At 34.9% G+C, this 22,460-nt stretch overlaps 1 protein-coding gene across 5 annotated transcripts in view; it reads right to left on the reverse strand.

The window, feature by feature from the left end:
- EPHA7 (EPH receptor A7) overlaps window positions 1-22,460 on the reverse strand; it is a 163,108-nt gene that overhangs the window by 41,600 nt on the left and 99,048 nt on the right. For all 5 annotated transcript variants that reach the window (XM_058835176.1, XM_058835170.1, XM_058835169.1 and 2 more), the window contains exon 6: window positions 2,543-2,667. In XM_058835176.1, the coding sequence (XP_058691159.1) occupies window positions 2,543-2,667 (125 nt within the window). The remainder of the gene's footprint in view (window positions 1-2,542; window positions 2,668-22,460) is intronic.

Consider the following 22,460-nt stretch of genomic DNA (forward strand, 5'->3'; position numbering starts at 1 on the left):
ACAGAGGGAAGGAATAAATCTGTAACTCATTTCAGTAATACTTCACCAGCTAAAAGTGATGGAGAGCTGTCCCTGTCACAGTCAGTAAAGCAACAAAGGCTTTTGCTGAAATACAGGGCTATACAAAACATACATTATTTCTTCTCTCAGATTCAGTAAGGGCTTCTCCTGGTTCTTGCCCAGTCTGTTACTTGAGCAAGCCCACAGTCTTGGCTAGCAACAATTTTCCATATCTAGAATTTTCCATATCTCTCCATGAGAATTTAAATCATCTCTAAGTGAGGACCATGGCGGAATGTACACTGGTATATGAGAAAGAACAGGAATGCTTGGGAGATGAGAAACAAGAGTAAGGAAATCATAAATAGTCAGGTTCAGGACTGTAAGCCGCAGTGGAATTTAATTTTGGGTTTAGATGCATAAATGAGGCTTATTTGAATTGCCAAAATCCTTGTATTCAAAAATAAATAAATAACAAAAAAATAAAAATAACCTGCGCTAGAAATCTCACAGGACAGGCTTACTTTGGAGATTTCAAGCAGCTTCCGTTCCAGCCCTAGCCAGAAGTGAGAGGTGAAAAACACACTTATCAGAGTATTTCAGAATGACAAAAATGTTTGATTTAATTTGGCTTTAAAAGGAGCTGAAAGTTCAAATCCTTTTTTTTTTTTTTTTTAAACTACTGGAACGAAACTTAAACGGCCTCTCTTGTTCTGAGCAAGAAGATTATGAAGTAATTTTAAAGCTGAAATGCAATTTTTTGGAAGGAAAACAACCATTTCAGTATTTGTGCAAAAATTGCCTCAGTTAAAGTTCTATAGTCCAGTTTATCTGTGACTGTTAGAATGAGCTTTTTATTCTCTTGTATCAATTTCACTGTATAAGTATAATACTGGAAGATGTCCTTCCATTAAAAAAAAAATCTTTAATGTAATTTTTTCTCTTTCTAAACATAGGAAACTGGCAATGGAATTCTGATTGTTATTTAAAATGAGTATATAGGGAAAATAATAAAAGCCACATTCTAAAAGCTATTATTATATAAGAAGTTTGGCATCTTGGCAATTTTTCTGTCATTTTACACTACCCATTTAAATTATTTATTTTATTTGAACAGGTTAGAAACTGCTCTGCACATGAAAAAAATCCAAGATTTTTGGTTCTCAATTTTTATTTTTTTTTTTGGTTCAGAGGACAGTTTTGCCCTTGCTAAATATGTAAAGTTTTAAAAATACTTGGATTTTATTTGCATGTGTATGTACACACACATGCTGGAGGAACAAAAATTATCTGCTAAATTAGTAACATTTCTTCCAAGAAATCATTAAGTGATTAATACCTATCTGCTAGATTTTGTTATAAGAATCATTAGAATGAACAACTTAACTGGAAGTTAACATCAACAAATAAAAATGTTATTCCTTTCCCAAATTGTATAAAGATGTTTTGATAAGTATATTTGTGTAATTCAGCACTGAAAATGAAATATGACACTTGACAGTACATCCAATCTGGGCTGAATTTACGTAATTCTGTGTTACCTAGTAAGCTGACATGCTTTTTTTGATATAGGGGTACTGTTACCTTGCTGGCAGAAAAGTCTTCATGACTGACTACAAAGGAGCCCCTTTATTTTTTTATTTTTTTTTCATTTTAATTTGTTTTCTTTTTTTTCCACAGAATGTTTTATAAAAATTAGGAGTATGTTACGTTATGCAGTCAATTTCCCAGGGAATCTGGAGGAGCTAAACTTAGTCTGGGTCCCATGACAAACGTAGAGCTGCACAACCTGCCTTCGCTCTGCTTCCATCCAGTTTACGCTTGTCAGAATTTTTTCATTCTGCAGTACTTCAAAGTTATCATGAATGAAGCCCTAGACATGCTGAAATGAATGGCAAAACTCCGACTGACATCAGTAAGATTGCAATTTCACTCTATCAGAAATAGAGATCACTTCATCTACTATTGAAAAGCAGCCTTCAATTCATTATTGTGTTGAGAGAACAAGTGAAAAAAAAATTTCACAGTCTGGTCCTTTTTAAAAGGACAAATAAGGAATATTTATTTCCTAAAAGCCTAGGAAATGTTTTGAAAGTTTTCAGACATCAAGTAGAAACAGGCCAGCTCATAAGGAAATACAAAATGCAGTCCGGAGTTGTACCTGATACATCATTTCAAGACTAGAATTACATTGATACAGAAGGAAATGAAACAGGCTTCAAGCACAATGTAGAATAGATGTGAAAACAGCAATATAATGATAAAAATATCCAAGTACAACTTAACAATTAAAAAAAAATGTAAAGAAAAACAGATTTCAAGTGTATGTTTCATTTTTAGTGTGCTAAAATACAATATATGAGACATATGATAGCAATAATAATTGCAGGATTTAGCTAGTTATTAAAAACAAGCAGAATCACTGACTTTGGAGAAACAGGGTAGTTGATAGCTGATGACTTTAACACTGTTCCACAACGCAGCAAGCCAGCATAAAGCAAACAACACATTGTTGCACATTACAGATAATCTTAGCACTTACTTTCTCATAATACTTGATTTCATATTCAGTAATGACTCCATTGGGATGTTCTGGTTCCTGCCAGGAAAGCTCCACGCTCCTCTGCAGCACTCTTTCTTTCATTACGCCACTAACTTGCGAGGGAGCTGTTTGGACAAGATGTGTCAATAAATAAAAAGCAAATTCGTTGGATGCCTAAAATCAAATGTCATTACTGATCCACCCCATGCTGAGCCACCTTCATTAAGGTAAAAGAAAGCACCTTTTCATAGCTCACAATTCAAAGCTAATGAATATTCTAGCAGATCCCTAATACTATTCATAAACTTAGAACAGAAATCGAACTAAAGTACAAACAGCAAAAGGTGTCAATGTTCCTGTTAGTGCAAAACTGAGATTGATGGGATAGGAAAAACAATTAAGCAAATTAATTCTGATGATGATAGCAAATCAAATTTTTAGATTGATGTGTAGTAAATTAAGAGTCTAAATATTTATTGCATATGTTTCTGAAATGCACATAAAAACAGAAATAATCTTTTAGAAACAAAATCACATTTTAGGCTGATTTGATATGACTAATTCCAGTTCTGCTTAGAAATAATCTCTCACATTATCTGATTATGACATGACGGTAATGAAAACGACTTTATTAAGAGACTAAGCCCACTCTTTTTTGTTAGTTCAAACCTTTCCAGGACATTTTCTCTTCAGAGCTAAGTTTCCATATTTGGTCTTAGCATTTTTGAAAGTGCAAGACAATTTAAGGAGTAGATTTCATGGAACAAAGGGGACACTGTCTTTCTCCGCCTCACTCTACGGAGATATAAATAAATGTACACTTTGTGCATGCACATATACACACACTGAGTTTCCTAATAAATATCGCCCACAAACAAGGACCTTTTGAAATTAAAAAACCCCACAAACCTAATATAAAAGCATTATAGAGACACTGACTCTCATATAAAAATGTGTAAGAGAATGTAATAAACTGTGAGAGACTGAAAAAATAACTCACTTTCTCAACTTATTTTTAATGAGAAAGACAGCAGATATTTTGCTTATGTGCAGCTCAAAGGAGGCCAACCATCACAGTCTTCCTCAAACATACACATTGAATTTAGAACAGAAGTCCTGTAAAAATACAGCACTTTGAAAAACAGCTATGGTACTGGAACCATGCAGAACTTGATCTTGTTCTCATCCAGTTTAATGGAAATCAATTTTGCTCATGCAAAAGATAGAGAAGACCTGACCCTCAGCCCCCTACAGTTAAAAGCTAAATGCCATTTACATGGATAAGGCAGAGGCAGACACAGGAAAGGTGTCTGAGATAAATTTATTATAAATAATATACTAGAGATATTAAATTAGAGATAAATTTCTATCTTTTTCTAACACAGAATCTAATATTGATTCTTTATTGAAATTTTTGTTTAAAAACCCTGAAAATTTAAAATATTTTAGGTAAAAAACACACCACTTTATTTCAGAACTCTGTATAAAGCTTTCACCATGTAAAATTATGTAGTCTTCAGAAAAAACACAATTCTTATCCCAAGCAACAAGGTGATCTTCACTTTCTGTAGTTTTTTAAAATAACATAAAACCTCTCAAATGCACACTCCTGTATCATTAAGTACAAAAACAGAATGATAAAATTAAAACACCTACAGCACAATCAAGAAAATAATTCTCAAAAAAATTAAATTGCATTGTTAACTTCCTACTGCAATTTTGAAGTTTCTAGGATTTTTTTAAAATTTTAACATGTATGTTCATGTAGGTTTTAAAGATTTGTTTACATTTCATTGGAGGCTCAAAGAATACATGAAAATTAGGGACAGAAGTCATGCATGATAATTTTCATTATAAACTATTATGTTGTATATAATCAATATAATCAAAGCTGAAGATCTCTTACTCTAGGTTGCCTAACTGATAAAATCATAAAATTGTATCAGACAAACACCCTGGGCTGCTGCACAAAGCCAGGAGCAGTCTCACTCTCCTTGCATTCTCTTTCTAAAAGCTTAGAGTATTTTCACTCTTTAATTAGTGAAATATATTCTTTTTCATAGCTAGGACTCCAGAATGCAGCAAACTAATTTACTGTCTAGTTTTCTTTGACATGATTAACTAGTTGTCATCTTTGCCTAAATAAGTACCCCTGCATCCTGAATGTATTTCAGAGAGGTCATTATATTTCATGTGTAATTTTCTATCTCATACAGATAAATGTTTCTCAAATTGCTAATCTTACATTCTCAGATGTCTGAAATTGTTAATGTTGGTACTTAGCATTGAACAATTTTGTACTACCTAGGTCACTGGAATTTGTTCTCCATGTTTCCTGCTTTTTGTTTTTGCTTATCAAATTTTTTCATTCCGTTGGCCACAGCATTCATTTTTCTTAAAGCAGTGAAGCAAAATAAACTTGGTATTAGTTAACTCTCTGTATGTGGGGAAGGAACAGGAATGTGAAGGAGGAGAGACTGAGAGAGGGGGAAGATTTTAATCAAGGAAATGAAATACACTGTGTGACATTCCTACTTAACACCTGCACAAAGTACAACAAAAGCAGGCATATTCCATTCTTAAATAATTTCCATTCAAAATAAAACCCCAGTGATATATCCGCATTGCAAGACAGAATTCAAATTGGTTTGGTTTGGGGTTTGTGTGTGGGGTTTTTGGTAATTTGTTTTTGTTTTGGGTTTTTTGCAACCAAAACTAAAAAAAAAAACAGTTGTGCTACCTTTCATTCTTAGAATGAGGAAAAAGAAGATCCAAACCTGCAGCCCAGCCTTGCATATGTTGGTAGCTCTGAAGAGAAATATGTCACATGTAATTCCCATACCACGTGAGATTCCTAAAATGCAGCATGCTACCTAAGCTTATTTTGAGTCCCTGTGTTTTTCAGGAGAAGAAGGGAATCATTAAATTGACTGAAGCCAGAGTATCCTCCTCTGGCAAGGAACACCAGTTTGTTTTCTCTGCACAGAAAGCTCTTCGAACAAGAGCAGCCACATAAGCCAACCCATCGACATGAGAGGGCAGCTATCTTTATCCTGCCTTTTGGGCTGCAATTTTTGATCTCTGCTTAATGAGAGTGTACAGGTCAGAAGCATTTTGTTCTTTATTCTAGGATAATAATTTCCTCTTTATTCTCTTTGTGCCTTTCTTAAAGATGGTTTTACATTCATGTTTTATTTGTTATGGCTTCCTGACACCTCTTTTCAAACCTTTAGCCAACTTCTTATTGCCTATCCATGCTAATTAATTGACAACTTTTTATGGTTTTGAAACAACTATATTTAAGCAAGCTTGAAAATTAGTTAAAGAATACAATTCATCCTTAAATACAATAAGGAATAATAAGTTAGGGAATTAAATTTCCCTCCCCCCCCAAAAAAAATAAGAAAAGATAACTGCATAAAAACAGGATTAAAGATAACATATTTTCTCTCATTTCTAGCTAAACCAATAGCGATAATTACAATAATAATAAACTACTTCAGGGTGTTTTTCTTCTAGTAATCTACTTCTTGCCACTGCATCTCTAATGAAGTCTCTCATGGCAAAGACACTTCTTTCAGCATTTCTAGACAACTATATACCCAGTCCTGAATGACTTGAGCATGCATAATCCCTACTGTATCACCACAGGTTACAAAGAAGCATCACTTGACAGAATCATTATTTCCATAATATATTACACGGGGGGATACAGGCTGTTCAAAACACCATTTGCTATCAACTTTCTTTCAGATATCCTCATCTCTTCTTTTTCTCCTTCCTGCTGACACAACATCCAATGCATCAAACACACACAGCCTCTCAGGGCTAACAGGCAGATGTACCTACACACGCAGCATAAGAAAGTACTTTGAGAATGACAGGCCCTCAGCACACTCATTCACCTCTTTTAAATGCTTCAAATATACCATTCAGCAAAAGAAAAAATTGATTTTCCCCAGGTTTCAACATCACAGCCACTGAGAAATATAACTGTGCTGGGTTTTACTGATAAAGCCTTCAAGTTATATAGATTTCAAGCTGGTCATCATTTTCAGATCAAGTTATAGGAAAAGTTAAAACTGAGGTGACAAAAAGAGCAGGATATTCCAAGGATATATTCTTCCAGAGAGAATATTGCATCTGGTAGACTGATGGGTTCCCTCCATACTGCTAAGCCAAGTATATGGTACATTATTAATATGTGCAAATATTAAGGTATAGAAAACTGCAGCAACTGTTTTGGAAAGAGCTACTTTTAGTCCAGAGTAATTTGAAAATTTTATAATATAATATTGCTCATGCTTTTAATCTCCGTCCTTAGCTATTCTCCGGTTCTCAGGACTAACATTTTCCTTGAGCTATAGTGTGCTTTCCAAAAGGCAAAAAGAGGTGTATCAGAACACATCACCACCAAAACACCAAAGCAAAACCACAAAAACCCCCAAACAAACAAAACCCAAAACCAATCAAACAAAAATGACAAGCAAACAAAACAAAACAAAAAACAAAACAAAACCAATAAAAAATGAAAAAATAAAATATGTGAAGCTGGACTTTAACATACAAGAGGAATCAGGCATAATGTGCCAATTGCTAGCACAACATCAGCTGTAAACATCTTTTTACTGAAAAAATATAAGTCAGCAAAAGGAACATACCTATCCATTTCTCAGTGATTTCCTAAAGTCCTGAATATTGAGTGTCTCAATTCCATCAACAGCATCACTCATGGAGACTTTTAATTTGATACTTTTAAAAACGTGTCTCTAGAAGCAGCATCTTGTGTATTTAGTAGTTCATGTATATGAAACAAAATACTTAAAATTCTTAGAAATAAGGGTTTGCAATCCTGCAGTCGCACTTCACAGAGAAAATTTCATAAATGAACAGGAATAAGTTCTCCTCGTGCAGGACTAAACCCTACATTAACAAATGCTACCAAATCTATGCTTGCAACTCCAGTTTCATGACTTGCCATATAAATTCTAAAGAATGAATGGGCTATCAGACTTCCTTCACCTTTTTTTTTTTTTTTTGGTTTATTATTTCTTTATTTTACAACAGCAATAATGTGCTGAAGTCAATCTGAGCTTCCTCTTGTACTTGCTGAGGTCAAACAATAATACTGCCACTTTGGCAGCACCCTTACAGCACTTCCTAAAGGACAAAAACTTGGCTTCGGCCATCTTTTATTTTCATACCATGAAGATACGCAAGAATCATTCAAAACCACCGGCTTTTCCTACAGCAGCAATGAGATCAATTTTACATCCCTGTAAAACTGTATCTTAGGGCCCAATATATGTTTTATGTGACATAAACCATTTTTCTGCAGCAGTATTCTACAACAGTTGAGGGGTGTTTTGAGTATTGAGCCTGAAGGGGACATTACTAACAGATGCAAAATACAGAAAAACAGGGATATTGGCATCCCAATGGTTATAACCTATTCTGTTATTTCTTTTTAACATGTCTTTGCTGTGTTCTTTATCAGCAGAAATCTTTGGATAACATAGTTTGTTTTGCCTCTGCATCTATTTTAAGCGTGACTGTAATTTGGCTTTTTACCAAAAACAAATGCAAAATGAACCCGTGTGTATATATCTATATATCTATATATATAGATAGATGATATAGATATAGATGATATAGATAGATACAGATAGATATATATGTGCATATGAAAATAGTAGCGGAAAATTATACTGTTGTTAGCTCTTAAATGGCTTTTCAGGAAGAGAATACAAAACTCCCCACACTCCATTACAGTCCTGCACCCAGATTACCCAAATGGAACCTTTCTGCACTGGCTTTTGCTCTGATTTGCTCCCAAGAGAAAGAGTGTAAGTGAAGTCACAACCTGGCCTCCAACCATGTTCTGGTTTGCTCTCAAGGGCAACAAGCATCAGAATTGCCAAAATTACTAAATAAGAGTGGAAGGCAAACAGATTATACACCTTGAAGAACTGCAGCTGCCGCTGTCAGGGATCTGGGGGTCAGCATGTGGCACAACACTGGTTTTTGTGCTGGTCTGAAACAGGATACCACAGGATACATGCCCTGCCATGCTTCATGACACATGCCCTTGATTACTTCTAAGGAGCTGTCTGATGTAAAAAGAGTCTAGACAAGTTTTGCCAGTACCGGGCAAACTTTAACACTTTATTGTATAGCTGTTTTCCTTACTTACATATCCTGTTTCTTTTGTAGAAAGATAAAAGAGCTTTTTTGTGTGAAAGGAAAAAAAAATTAAGTTGTTTGTTATATTAATTATTTAAATTATTAAAAACTTTACAGTACTGTAATACAGCACTCACTTGAGAGCTAGCAAAGCCATGAGAGAAAACTGACACAGCTTGTCCTTGAAATGCTTGGAAAAAAAATGCTTATTTCTCACTTCATGTTTACACTAAAATGCACAATAATTTTCATGTTATTCTATAACTATATTCTATTATATTTCTATATTCTATAACTATGATATCATAGTTCATGCAAAAAGATAACAAGAGAACATAATAGCTATTAAATTGAGAATTATTAAATGTATTGATAGAAATTCACAAGATTTTCTGTTTTGTTACAGTGTATTTCTCTCCCCACAGTTAAACCTCCACATGACAAAGCAGCCCATGATAAAAGGTTATTGAGTACCACTGTATTATGCCATTAGTACCCATTGCTTTGGATCAATGGCAGAGAAATTCCCCACTGTGTTTACAAGCTGCAGCATTCAAAAAAAGACCCAAATAAATCAGATATTTTACACTAACAATATCCTACAGAGAAACCATTTTAACTTCCTCACCGGCACACTTTACTTTCCAGCTCATAAATATAACACAGTGTGCTTACAGTGCTGGGTAAGCCATCAGCAGAGGCACACACAGTTGCTCTGTGCCACTTGGGGATGTCATGAGTACATGGGAACAGGCAAGGCAGTCAAGTAATACTTGACTGCATTACTCCATCACATGCTTTGCCATTACTTTTATGGCTGAGAAACTCTCAGAACACTTGCTGATCCACAGAGAGGAACAGAAGCAGTAGTGGCCCAAACACTACACTGTCAAATACCAATTAAATATAGAATCATAAAAAATGCTGAGTTGGAAGGGACCCATGAGGAAAAAAACAATAAATACATTCTGATCTCCCCTAATAGCACTAGCAAATTTCTAAGAAAACTTATGCTCAAATAGCATTATTACCAAATACCAAGTGACTTACTAAGTGCCCATACCTTTTAAACATCTGATACATTTGAAATAAATAATGGTTTGGTAATTCCTTCATCAAACTCAAAACTTAGCAGCTGGATCAGTTCTGTATGCTGTCTACTCTGGCAGAATTCTGAGGAGGGAAACCAATAGAAAGAAAGAAAAAGAATCTACCAGAAAGAAATGAAACAGTTTAGAAAGATCGGGCTGACAGCTTGTCTATCATGTTTTGATTTTTTTTTTCTGGTCACAGTCTACATCTAGACCCATTCTATGAACTCCCCTGTTTCTTCTGCCTGACATTTGGTACAAATATTACTGTTATGTCTGCATCTCATTTCTTTGAAAACTGGCAACTTGGGCATCAATCAGGGCTGAATTGATGCTGAGTTGCGTAACAAGTGACAACGTCGTTTCCCAAGATATCCACAACTCTTGTTTTGTGAATAAGTTTTGACATGTCAGGCACAAACCTGATTCTTACAAATGTGTTAGAGTAACAAACCAGCCTTACAAATAACAGAGAGGGGGTTTTGTTCTCCTGAAGCATTTGTTTCTCTTTGCAGAAGAAATATTTCTATGTTAATTAGCTTTTTCTTTTGTCCTGTGTTATTTTGTGTTTCATCTTTCATAACTTTTTCTATTCTTTTTTATTTTTATTTTTTTTAGAGAAACATCTGCCACCAGCCTTGCAGTAAATCCTTGGCACACAGATATTATTCTTCATTAAAGAAAACAAAACACCACAAAACTCTCCAAAGATGAGAATACTCTTTTCCCTGGTGGGATACTCAGACACATAATGTTCTCCTTCTGTCTCCAGTCATCTCTGCTGGCAAGTGTCAATTACAGACATAGGTTTCAGGGAACAGAAGGATAAAAAACAATTTACAAATACTTTTCTCTGGAAGCAGACAGGTGTAATGACTGAGACTGTTTGCTGTAATTGAATTTCATGCTGTCATCTATTCAGTCACAAATAGATGTCAGCTTCAAGGATGCTACACATGGGGAAAAAAATAACAACAAAACCCTCTTTAATACATTCTTATTACCGTATAGCTAAGTTTGCCACTCTAGTTTGGCTTCAGCAAAAGAAATTTTTACTTTCAGAGAAGTGTATGAGGTGATTTACAGTAGTGGCTTGGGAGGCCTGTGGACTAGTTAGATTATGTTTATTTAGTGTAAGATGTCCAAGACACAATTGAGCGAATTCCAGCCCCATAACAAAGCGTTTTGTTTCAGACAGCCATCCAAAATCTGGAAACAAAGTGCCATGCAAAAAGAATTAAAAACAGTTGATCAAATATTAACAGAAAAGCATATAAATATTCTATAAAGATGTCAGCACAAAACAATAATTATGTGCCAGAGGTTTGATCAAACTGATGCTTCCAAAGATTTAATTGTTCTGCGGGGAAAAAAATATTACTCTACTAACATTCCTCAAATGTGTAACAACTTCTGTTACAGGCTTACAAATTCCTGTGAAATGTATCATAATGGCACAGCTAACAATGGGCATATTTCTGAAAGCAGCATTGGTAGGATTCACAGGGAATACAGGAAGAACTTGATGCACGAACAGTTTGCATTTTCTCTCATATTATGAGATGTTTTTCTCCCAAAGAGCAATAAATCTCTAGAATTTAAGAAGATGGATAAATATCCATCTGGGAATCTCTGCTACAGTGATAAATATCAGAAGCAGTAAGGCTGAAGTTATTGACTATGCACAGGAGGGAAAGTCATGTCCATGGGGAGAAGGTCAGGCACAGCAGACTGCCCATGATCCCCTAGGTCAGGACTTGTAGAGGAACCAGTTTCACTGGCCAGAGTGAGGTCACCACTGGAGGACTGCCACTGACATAAACAAAATATTCAAAATTTCTCCTGATGTACAAAAATTCACGTACATTCTGTCAGCTGAGAAAAAAAAAAATCCATTTGATACAATGAAGACTGTCCAGATGAAGTCACTTTGGAAGTTTGCACGAGCTGTTAGAAAAATACTCTTGTGCAAAATCAGAAGAAAAACCCCTTATCTTTGGAGGAATGTATTTTGCATAGTAAAGCTATTTTATTGATTTGAATATACAACAAAAATTAACATCTCAGTATTCAACAGCAAAAACTACGTTAGACATAATGTGCATATCTACTTAAAAATAAAGCTAACCAATTTTGTATTAAAATATTTTTATTTTTTCTTATTTTTTTTTACATTAAAAATATTTAAACTTGTAACACTTTTATAGGGCTTATGCAACTGCATATGATAAAAAACATGATTTTTAAAAAATGTATCCCTACCATCTATTACACAAAGAGTAAACCCTATACATAACTTCAAAATTATCTTAAATATTGTTCCTTTTGAGTAGATATTAGTTCCTAAAACTCCTTACTGCTTAAAGTAACTTTGCATTTGGGGGAATTTTTTTCTTTTTTCTTTTTTTTTTTTGTTATTTGAGAACATGCCATGGTTTAATGCTTCTCTAGGTTCTGCTCACCAGAAAACTTTGCTCAAAGTTTTGCTCTGATGCAGAAATGTATTAAGCTGGAAACACATCAATCATATAATGAAAGAATTTACTACATGGTTTTAAAAGTTGTACAGAACCATTTTTTTTTTTTTTTTACAGGCTTTCTAGTGGCTTCACTTCCCTGAATACTATGAGACTCTAAAGGAAAGTGAAGTTCTGTATCCAAAGGTTAACTTCTTGGAGATTTAGATTACGAAAATGTCAATTGCACAAATTATAAACCCATTTAGCTTTCTGATTAGTTCCACTTTTAGCATACCATTTAGGGCTCAATTCTGACCTCTCATCAATTATATTTTAGTTTAGCTGCATTGATTTTATCCAAGTTATCCTTGCTTTATACCAATGGAAACAAGATCAGAATCAGGTCCTAAGGGTAAAGTAATTAAAAATGTAATTACCACAACTGATTATGCAACATAGCTACATCATTAATTGGCTACAATTTTTTATATATTTTTTAACAAAAAGATTACAATTACTTGGCCAATTTCACAGAGACTGCTCTTTACTTTTTTATTTCAGAAGTAATTCTAGATGAGATAACGACAATCTAACTTAGGCACCTGGGTGCACCTCCCCTTCAGGCGACTACAGCACACATAAATTAAGTGCTTAAGTTCACCCAAACAAGTTTGCTCCCTATGACAGAAAGGTAAGTGCAGTGGAAAGATCCAGAAAGAGAGCCTGCCTATTTAATCAGAGACCCCTAAATTTTAAAACATCACTTTAAGACCTTTGGAAAACTTTCTTCACTGACTACACAGTGAATTTAGGCACTGATTTTAGAAGAAACAGATAACCTAGTAAAGCGAATAAAACTGATACATAACATTTACGAACTTTTTAGGTGAGGTAGATCCTATTTTCTCACATACTATCTACAATTTCTTCCTTCCTCCTAATTTTTCCTTTGCATTTAAGGAGGTATTCCATTATCCTTAAAGCTCTTGAAGGTAATTAGCCAGGAGTTTGCTCTGACTTACCTCTCATGCAGATCTTGTAGGATCCAGGTTTCCACTTACAATAGTGTAAGTCTAATTCCTGGTGAGCCTAGAGGCATTTTAGCAAACTTCTATTTAAATACTGTGACTACTTATATAACTCCAGCTTCACAACTGCAGAGAATCAATTTTATGATGAAAATATTCCTATGAAGTATTGAAGTCTGAACCAGTATTTTATAAGGGGAAAAAAAATCCACAAAACAACAAGACCAGAACAGCTTCTGGGTTGGATTCTATTTCAATTTTTAATGGTGTGAATAAGTAGTGACTGCACTGACTCCTTTCATCCTGAATGTTGAACTTCAATCAATATCCAGGATGAAGGAGATGAAAATGGAGCTCTTTTCAGTAACACAAAACCATGCAACAATACGTCAGAAAGGCTAAACTAAAAAAAAACAAACCAACCAAACAAAGCTGGTTCTGTTTTATTGCACATTTACTCAATATATTGGAAAAATAAGCAAAATTGTTTAAGTATCTTGAATAGTTTATTACAATTTTATCTATCTTAAATAACAAACTTTAGATCTGATTCTCCATTCCCTCACTCATAGTTAGGGCACTGGGAGAGAGCTGGGTTGGTCTGTCTTTCAGACTGCATCCAAAGTAAGCTGTTCTGCTAAATGAAAGTAAGGAAAATGGTATCTACATATCTAACAAGTCCTTCCAGATTGTAAAGGAGACAGCAAAAGGCCATAAAACTGGAATATCACAAAAGCAATTAAACTTGAGTCTTAACAACAGCACAATCCTGTTTTTTCATGAAAATTACTGTTTTCCTACACAGACTGTGCAGATCATTTTTCAATTATTATTTTCCTAGGAGAGCCTCCAGGTCTTCAGTAGAAATTACTGCTACCCACAGGTATGTATAGCACAAAAGTTGCACTTGCCACCAACAGCAAGAGACCCAAATTTAGTGATTCCAAGGCCCATCACTAGCACAGCAACTGAAATGACATGAGTGAGCACAGTGTATAATATGGGTCATATTTAGATCAGTCAAACTACAACATAGCTTAGACCAAAAGTGTATTAAATAAATATGTGAAATGTTTCAACAATAAGAAATGTGAAAGGTTGCACAATATGTAAACAGAAATAAAAGTAGGACTATATCCTCTGAACAACAGTCTAATATCATATTCATTTGAAAAAGCTCCAGTGTAATTATTTATATCCATGAATGCATTATAATACATATATTAAGATGGATATACGTCAGAATCATAAACATCTATAGCTGGTTTCCTTAATGAGTATGTCTCAGCACTACCTACTGTATGAAATGAAAAAAACAAATTATTGGTATTGGAATTTCCCACGATAATAAATATACTGAATGTTCATTACTCTCCCTTATATGTGCAAGTAAAAAACCCTGACTTCAAAAATAACTGTGCTAAACCACTTAGAACCTCCTCTTATGATCATTCAATGATAAAAGTAGTCAATCTACTCATTACCGAGCTATGAGTTTATGTGAGCACTGCTAGAAAAAGGGAAATAGTAGAGATTACTTGATTTAAAGATTACTTAACTAATCCAAGCTGTACTGCACACATGCTCAGGCATAATAAAAATAGCAAATAAAAAATTCCTCATTTTTTCTGTCTAACCAACAATGGTTGAATTAGTCATAAAAAAAAAAAAAAGCTGGCAATGATACGCCCAAGTTTTATTTTAAATCTCTATTTGAAAGCTTGTGGTTTTTTTAACCTTGTAATTTCTCTAATCCAAACTAAAGGTTTATGAAATATACATATAAAGTCAGATAATACAGAGATTCATGGAACTTTTTTTAATAACATCTGTATCCACAGGAACCAATTAGGTCCTTATACATGCAGTATGTATGCATATTAAACAGAATAACTATCTTCAAAAGGGCATGACTGCAAACTTATTTTAAAAGTGGAACACACAACTGGCTTATTTTTATTAAAAAAACTGTTACTGCATATACTACAGTCTTTAAGGTAATGTACAATTCACCATTAAATATAATTTTCCTTATCTTGACGCAAATTTCACACCCCAGTGTGCAATACCTGCCTGGACTGATCTGATTTTTCACCAGACATATTAAAATACATGTCCAGTGTCATTAAGGTCCTTCGAGTTAGTGGAGAAGGAGATCCTGCTGGTCATTCAGATCTCAGGCAAGCAAGTCTTAGGTGCGACTTTAAGCTTAATTTTTTCCACAGGTGTGTCCTGAGATGGAACCTACATCACTTGACTGGTAGAACTATTTTCTCATTCTACATATTTCATAAGGTTTGCGGTTTCTTATAATTTCATTATCTTTATTAATTTTTAAATCATTCACCTAATATTTGTTTTCTCTGATAGAAATACAGAGATGCTAATTTCTGGTATTTGTCTCAATTTATTACCCACAGCTGAGAACTAGCCTTTCTAATTTAAATCTCTGAGTCTATTTTGTAAAACCTTTCCCAAGAAGAAATCTAATCGAGGAAAGGGGTTGCCCTGAAAGGCCTACAGAGAAGCATCCTCTCTGGTACAGCTCAGGCACCCAGCTAAGGAGGCTGGACTCCCCTCTGAGCGATGGTGGAAACATCTGCCACTCTTCAAGAGGTAAATGAGGCATATCCTGTAAAGAGTCTGGCTTACTCAGAGTTTAAAATTTGTGTCGATATGCAACACACAGCCAAGTTTGGCAGACGGAGTCTACCACCTACCCACCTTTCTGCTGCAGTCATTAACTTTTCTCCAGAGTGCCTAGAAACCACTCTCACCCCCTAGATACAAAGAGACTTTTGAGTTTTCGCAAGTAATTTCCACAAGATTGTATTCTATGAAACAAGCGTTAAAAAATACACAAAAATGCACGATAAATTAGGATTGTGACTAATGCAGATTTGTGAGGTTTAACGTGAGCAGCTGGCCAGCTGACCTAGAGCACAACAGCCACATGAATGTGTGTTAAGTGACTCAGCATGGCCTGAAGTTACAGGATCATCCCAAATTCTGTTTGAACTCTACACTTTACTGTACAGCCAGGCCACCCAGATTACATACTCTAGTGTTAAGCATGTATTTCTCCCCTTTTCAACTCCATGGTAAACTGCTTGCCAAAGAATTTAAAGGAATAAAATAGATCATCAATTTGGTTTTGAAAATACTTAGAATGTATTTTTATATTTGCATTTCATTAATATATATATGTGATATCAAGGTATATCTCAAACCATCCCACTCCCCACCCCCACCGCCTCCCCAAAAAACCAAAGCAGGAAAGAAATTCCATATCTGCAACACTTTTGAACTAGATGGATTAGATTATTGTGAAATTATCCATTTTATCCTTTCCTTTAGTTTTCATATTAGCCCATAGCTCAGGCATATGGTTCAAGAAGGGGAAGGGGAAAGGGAAAGGGAAGGGGCAGGGGAAGGGGAAGGGGAAGGGAAAGGGAAAGGGGAAGGGAAAGGGGAAGGGAAAGGGGAGGGGAAAGGGGAGGGGAAAGGGGAGGGGAAAGGGGCAGGGGAAGGTTGTGTCTTTTTTCATCAGTGCATTCTTTCTAAAAAATCAGATGCCTACATCTCTTTCATTAAATTTAACATGAAGAAAGCAAAATCTGGAAAACTTTTGGCCCAGTCCAGACTGTGTAGGTGAGGTGCCATGATTGCTCTCAAGTGCTGGCTCAGAAGTTCCAGAAGGCCAGGAATGCAAGCAGCTGGCTGGAGTTTAAAGGAAGCTTAACTGTTGTGGGAGAAAGCCATTTTAATGACTTACCAGAGGCTTACAGAAGGTTAAGCTGTCTGAATAAATACAAACAATGACAATAAAAATGTTAGACAAAAGAAATTCTCCTTACCTATAGAATATCAATGTTTATCAGAGGAGCTTTATCTTGTTCTTAACAAGTTGAATCGTGCAAAAACCAAGATCAATAAGAGAGGATGCCTTTAAAGCTCCACTGTTGCATAATGAAAATTACTTTGAAGAGCTGGCTGTGTGTTCATGGAGAGTTAGCAAACTGTCCCTGCAGGCGCTGGTGACATTAGGCAGCTCAAAAAACAGTATTTCACTTGAAGCACATCTGACTCATTCTATTGGCATAAACATCACATGTTTAGCATTAACTGCTTTTACAACCAGCTTTATAAATATAGTTTGCTTCCCCTTCTAACGGCTGTCTTCTCCTTTCTTTTGTTGCAAATATTTTTGCTTGTTACTTTTGCCTCTGACAGCTTGACAGTTATTACCTTAAGACATTGCAGGTGTTCTTTAGTTCTTTCCAAAGAATCATCTAGGTACCCAAAGCCTTCAGCACATTAACTGGTGACTAATTTTTAATGGTACACCTAAAAGAATAAAGCTCAAAGGCAGGAAATACAAATAAACATAAAAGGATGACAGGAGTACTTCATGCTTTTTAAAAATCCAGTGGTATTATTTTTATGGCAAAATGAAGAAGAATGTAACCACTAGCACTTTATAACATGGCACTGTAACACTCAGGTTATAAAAAATGGAACATACTACACTCTTAATTAGGCTATTAATCAGTAGAGTGAAAGGTGGATCGACACTGTTGCCATTTCCTCAAGATACAGATTTCCAGATTGTCAGTGGTTATCCAGATAGTGGCAGTTTTGCTGGAATTCTGGTTTTGCTTAAACAGTACCCTTTGCCCCAGTCATTCAGGTACTGAAAGTAAATCTCCCTTATTTCCTCTGTTTCCACAGTCCCTTTGCCAGGAATCAGGATGCAGGAAGACAATCCAGAAATGTCCCCTTGCCTGTATCAGCTTTTCCCAGACAGAGCCATAGGCTTCTCTCAGTAGAAGCTGATACGGGCAAAACTGTTTCTCCTCCCAGAATAAAGCAGACAAGGAGAAGAAAGGTCAACCTTCCTTCTATATATCTGTTATACTATTATTTCCTTCTTATAAATGTATGATGAGACTAATTTGGACTTTTTTTCTCTGTAGAATCTTCCTTCCTCATTCTCATTTTGTTTGTATTGAAATGCAAAACCAAAGTCCTTCAAGTTCTTGATTCAAGTATGATTTATGTTGTTTCATGTATTGAAATGCTCTCAAAGTTTTCAAATTAAGTTGTGATGTTTAAATAACAAAATGGTAGAGCCTATTGAAGACTTTAAGTGTCTCTACTGTAGAAGAAACAAAGAGAAAGGAAAAGACATGCTTCTTAAATATAACAAAATAAAGATATTGTAAGGAGGGCTTTATCCAGTCATCAAAAGGATGGATAAGAGAGGTGAACCAAATTTACATATAGTTTAGAGCAACCTCAGGAAGTTGTACTTCTAGGTCTCCTCTAATATTATTACAGAAAACCTTTGCTTAAATGTAATTTAACTGAAACTTATGTAACTTAAACTTTCACTTAAAACAGAGAATCTCACTACAGCAGACCGTAATGTTTGGTGTGGTGTTTGCTCATGGCAGATGAAGAGGAGGATTAAAAGTTACGTATGCAAATCAGGGATGTACTAGCATTGAGTGGTTTGTTTAAGAGACAATTATGTTTGAACAGAGATTGTTGAAATTGGGCTCCTTTGTACATCCTACAATTATCTTCCATCATTTTAATTGAAAATGGTAAATTGTCTTCAAAATAATAAACAGGATATGGTACCCCTTTCCATCCCTCTTTGTTTTGGAACAATGATCTAAATCTAGTCAGTAGAAAGCATCCATACCTCTAGCCTGCATCCCCCAAAGGACTGGAAGGGATGTGATGCAGTTTGTAACACTTGAGAAAGAGGCCCCAAGAGTAAAATGCTGCTAAGGGCTGGAAAAACAAATTATGTCTTTGCATCATTGGAATCATCCAGCCTTGTGTTAAATCACAGATATAATTAAAAAAAAAAAAAGAAAATTATTTGAGCAGAATAAAGAAGCGATCTTTCCTTCCTCCTGACTATTTTCTCACGGTATTCAAACACTGTTTTCTTCTAACTAAAATTAACATGTCTGTTTTCAAATTCTCAAAAGATTTGTTTTTTCAAGGCAGCTATTTTGAAATTGCAGTCTTAAAAATGGTTTATTTAATGCACTTTATAAAACTACTACTCTCTTAGACATATACTTTTATGTACTTAATTAGTGCTTCCATCTTTCTTTTTAACTTTCTAAGTTTATTTTATTACTTGCATTTTTTACAGCTTTGAGGTAAACAACAGCCTCACCTATGTACATCAGGATATGGCTCTTTAACTCAAACTCCCTGCACAATGAAGGCTGCACTATGTCTTTCATTCAAGATATATCACCTGGCACTCTTTTCGTTTGGTTGGTTTATGCATTTTCTGGTCTACCTAACTCACTGGAGTATCAGTAGTGAATAGAAGCTAATACACCTGCTTTGTTTTCACTGCTTACAAGTTAAGTCTGCTCACCAGAAATAATCAACACTTCAAATGACTTGTGCATTAATGACATAAATAAAATAAGTGTTAAACTGATGACCTTCTAATTATCACATCTCTATTGAAGCACTGTCTGCATATTTATAAATGCTGTTGGACTTTTATACTGCCAGGACATTGATTTTTGCCAATTAATGAATCTCTGTATCCTGAAAGAATACTGTTCTTTCTTGAGCTAGATACAGGTTTCTGATTACACAGAGATGTTCTTGGGAAAACACTGTAATTTTTCATTTTAATGTTCTTTTACTTGAGAGAAACAGCAAACTGAATTTGCTGGGATAATTATCATGCACAAACCAACCAGTAATAAATATCATAAAATAAACAAACCAAAAAAAAATCTAACAAAGTGATGCAAAAAATGAAACAAATCACTACATTTCCCTGCCAAAAAAAACAAACAAACAAACAAAAAAAACTCAGGATTGCCCATGCAAAGGCAATCCTGAGTTTTGCAAGACAGGTTTTATAGCAACCAGGTGCTACCGTAGCACATATTTACTTATTTTTAATAGGTTTTCTTATTTCACTTAAAACATGTATTGTTTATTAGCATTTACTAAGCAACATCGGGGAAACACCACTTCTGAAGCATGTTGATTAAAAAGTACAGAAAATGAGGAATTTCATTACCAGAGATGCAGCTGCCTTAGGTGTTAGAAATTTTCATGTAAAATGAAGTTGGGGAACTAAAGCACCTTAAGTATCAGCATCTGGTGCAGTGACTGGAAAGTGTCTGGATGCCTCATGAAGTAATGCTGATTTCAGACCAGAAAACCCAGGTTCACCATCATGCAGCTTTAGGCACTAAGTGGCACACCAAAGTTAATAATAAAATCTCCAAGACTCAGAGCAAAGTCACCTTCTGATTTAACATCCCTGTGTCTTGCTGTTGGATTCATGAGAGTCTTAAAAAAATCCCCCAACTTTATCACTAAAATACAGTCTTCTGGGTAGGTGCTAAACTTGATAAGGATTAAAATTAGGCCTGTATCCTTATCTAGTATGTGACTGAACTTACACAGATATATTGTCCCAGGGGAGTCTGGAAAAACAGGGTTTTTTTGTCAAAATATGATCTACTGTGCAAATACAATCCCAATTGGCCAAAGCCTGCCCAAAAGGTCAGCAAAGCTAGCACAAGGGATAAAAACACAGCATGACAAAACACTAAACAACAGCCTTAAAAAAGGATGTTTCAACTGAAATTAACAGCATTTACTACCTCACTATTTTTTAAAATTTTCATCCTCCTTTATTCTTAATTGTGGAAATGGTGGTATCTCTTTGTAAAGAAAGGTGAGAGAGAATTCAGGGCACCCAGTTCACAGTGAATTTCCTGCTTTAAAAGCTGCATCTGTTCAAGTGTAAACATCAATCTAGTGATCTATGCTAACAAAATGCAGGAAAACAGAATCATGAGCTCACTATGTCTCAAATAGGGTTTCCCTGTGGAAAGAGACTTGGCCACAGCTCAAGGAGAAAATGCTCCTGCCACTCAGAGGAAGTTGTCTCAGAAATGCCATTCAAACATTTCTGCTTGTACAACTTTAGATTACATAATGCTAAATATTAAACACTCAGCTTTTACTTATTAATTACACCCATGTGTTCTTGCTCTTTCTTTTTACAGGTTAAAGTCAATTTATAGAAAAGTCGCTACAAGTCCTCCATTGCAAAGAAAATTTAGGACATATATATCTGTACAACTACTAGTACTGCCAGTGAGAACTGGGCTGGAAAAGAACTAGTGTAAGGAGCTGGAGTATCTCAGGACTGAGTGAGTGCGTGAGCGAGATGCCCTGATACTTCTTTATCACAGATGTGTATGACATACCTTCCCTTAACTACAGTCATTACAACCCTTTTTATTCACCACAATGAATTTTGCTCTTAAGATCTGGCCACCTGAGAAGAGGCTCTCAAAGGAAGAAGTAAAATTGGGTGCCATAATTTTATTTTAAGAATGATGGCTTAAGGGATACTTTTTGTGCTCTTCTTAAATTTTCTTATTTTTAGAATACAGACATTTTCATGGGGCTATAACGTTAGGTTTTTAGCTGAAACAAATCAGTAAAGTGCTAGAGAATGTTATAATTTAATTTCTATTTATGTATTATACAAGTAAATTGTTTTGGTTTTGTGCATAGAGAACAAAATTAAACTAACTGTTACTCAACCTAACAATTCTGACCAAATTTAAGTTCACATGTTCTGATATCACACGTCAGATTTTTCTTCACTACAACAGAATTTTTTGTTAAGTTGGTTTGGGTTTTTGGGTTTTCTCGTTGTGTATGTTTCTGTTATTAATAGAGTAGCTTATAGTTATCTAGAAGTAACTTGGTGTTTGGTTCATAAGACACATATCTTTTACACATGTACACATTAAAATATTAGGATGTTCATTGAAAAGAAATTTCTTCACTAATGTAAGCCATATGGTTCATAATACTAAGATTAAAATATGAGCACTATAGAATATAATTATACAGCAATGATTATTCTAACATATTGTCTCAATGTAATATATAATATATATAATATATGTAATAAATAATAAATCTTTAGAATACAGGAATGAAAAAGCTAGTTGAAAATACTTTGACAAAAATATTTATCAATAATTAGATATTAGATCTAATTAGATAAATAAAGTTTCATTTACCTACTCATTTGGATTTATCCCCCTCCCCACCAAAATAACACCAAACA

This window comes from Poecile atricapillus, chromosome 3 (genome assembly GCF_030490865.1).
Source record: "Poecile atricapillus isolate bPoeAtr1 chromosome 3, bPoeAtr1.hap1, whole genome shotgun sequence".
In the NCBI taxonomy this organism is placed as follows: Eukaryota; Metazoa; Chordata; class Aves; order Passeriformes; family Paridae; genus Poecile; species Poecile atricapillus.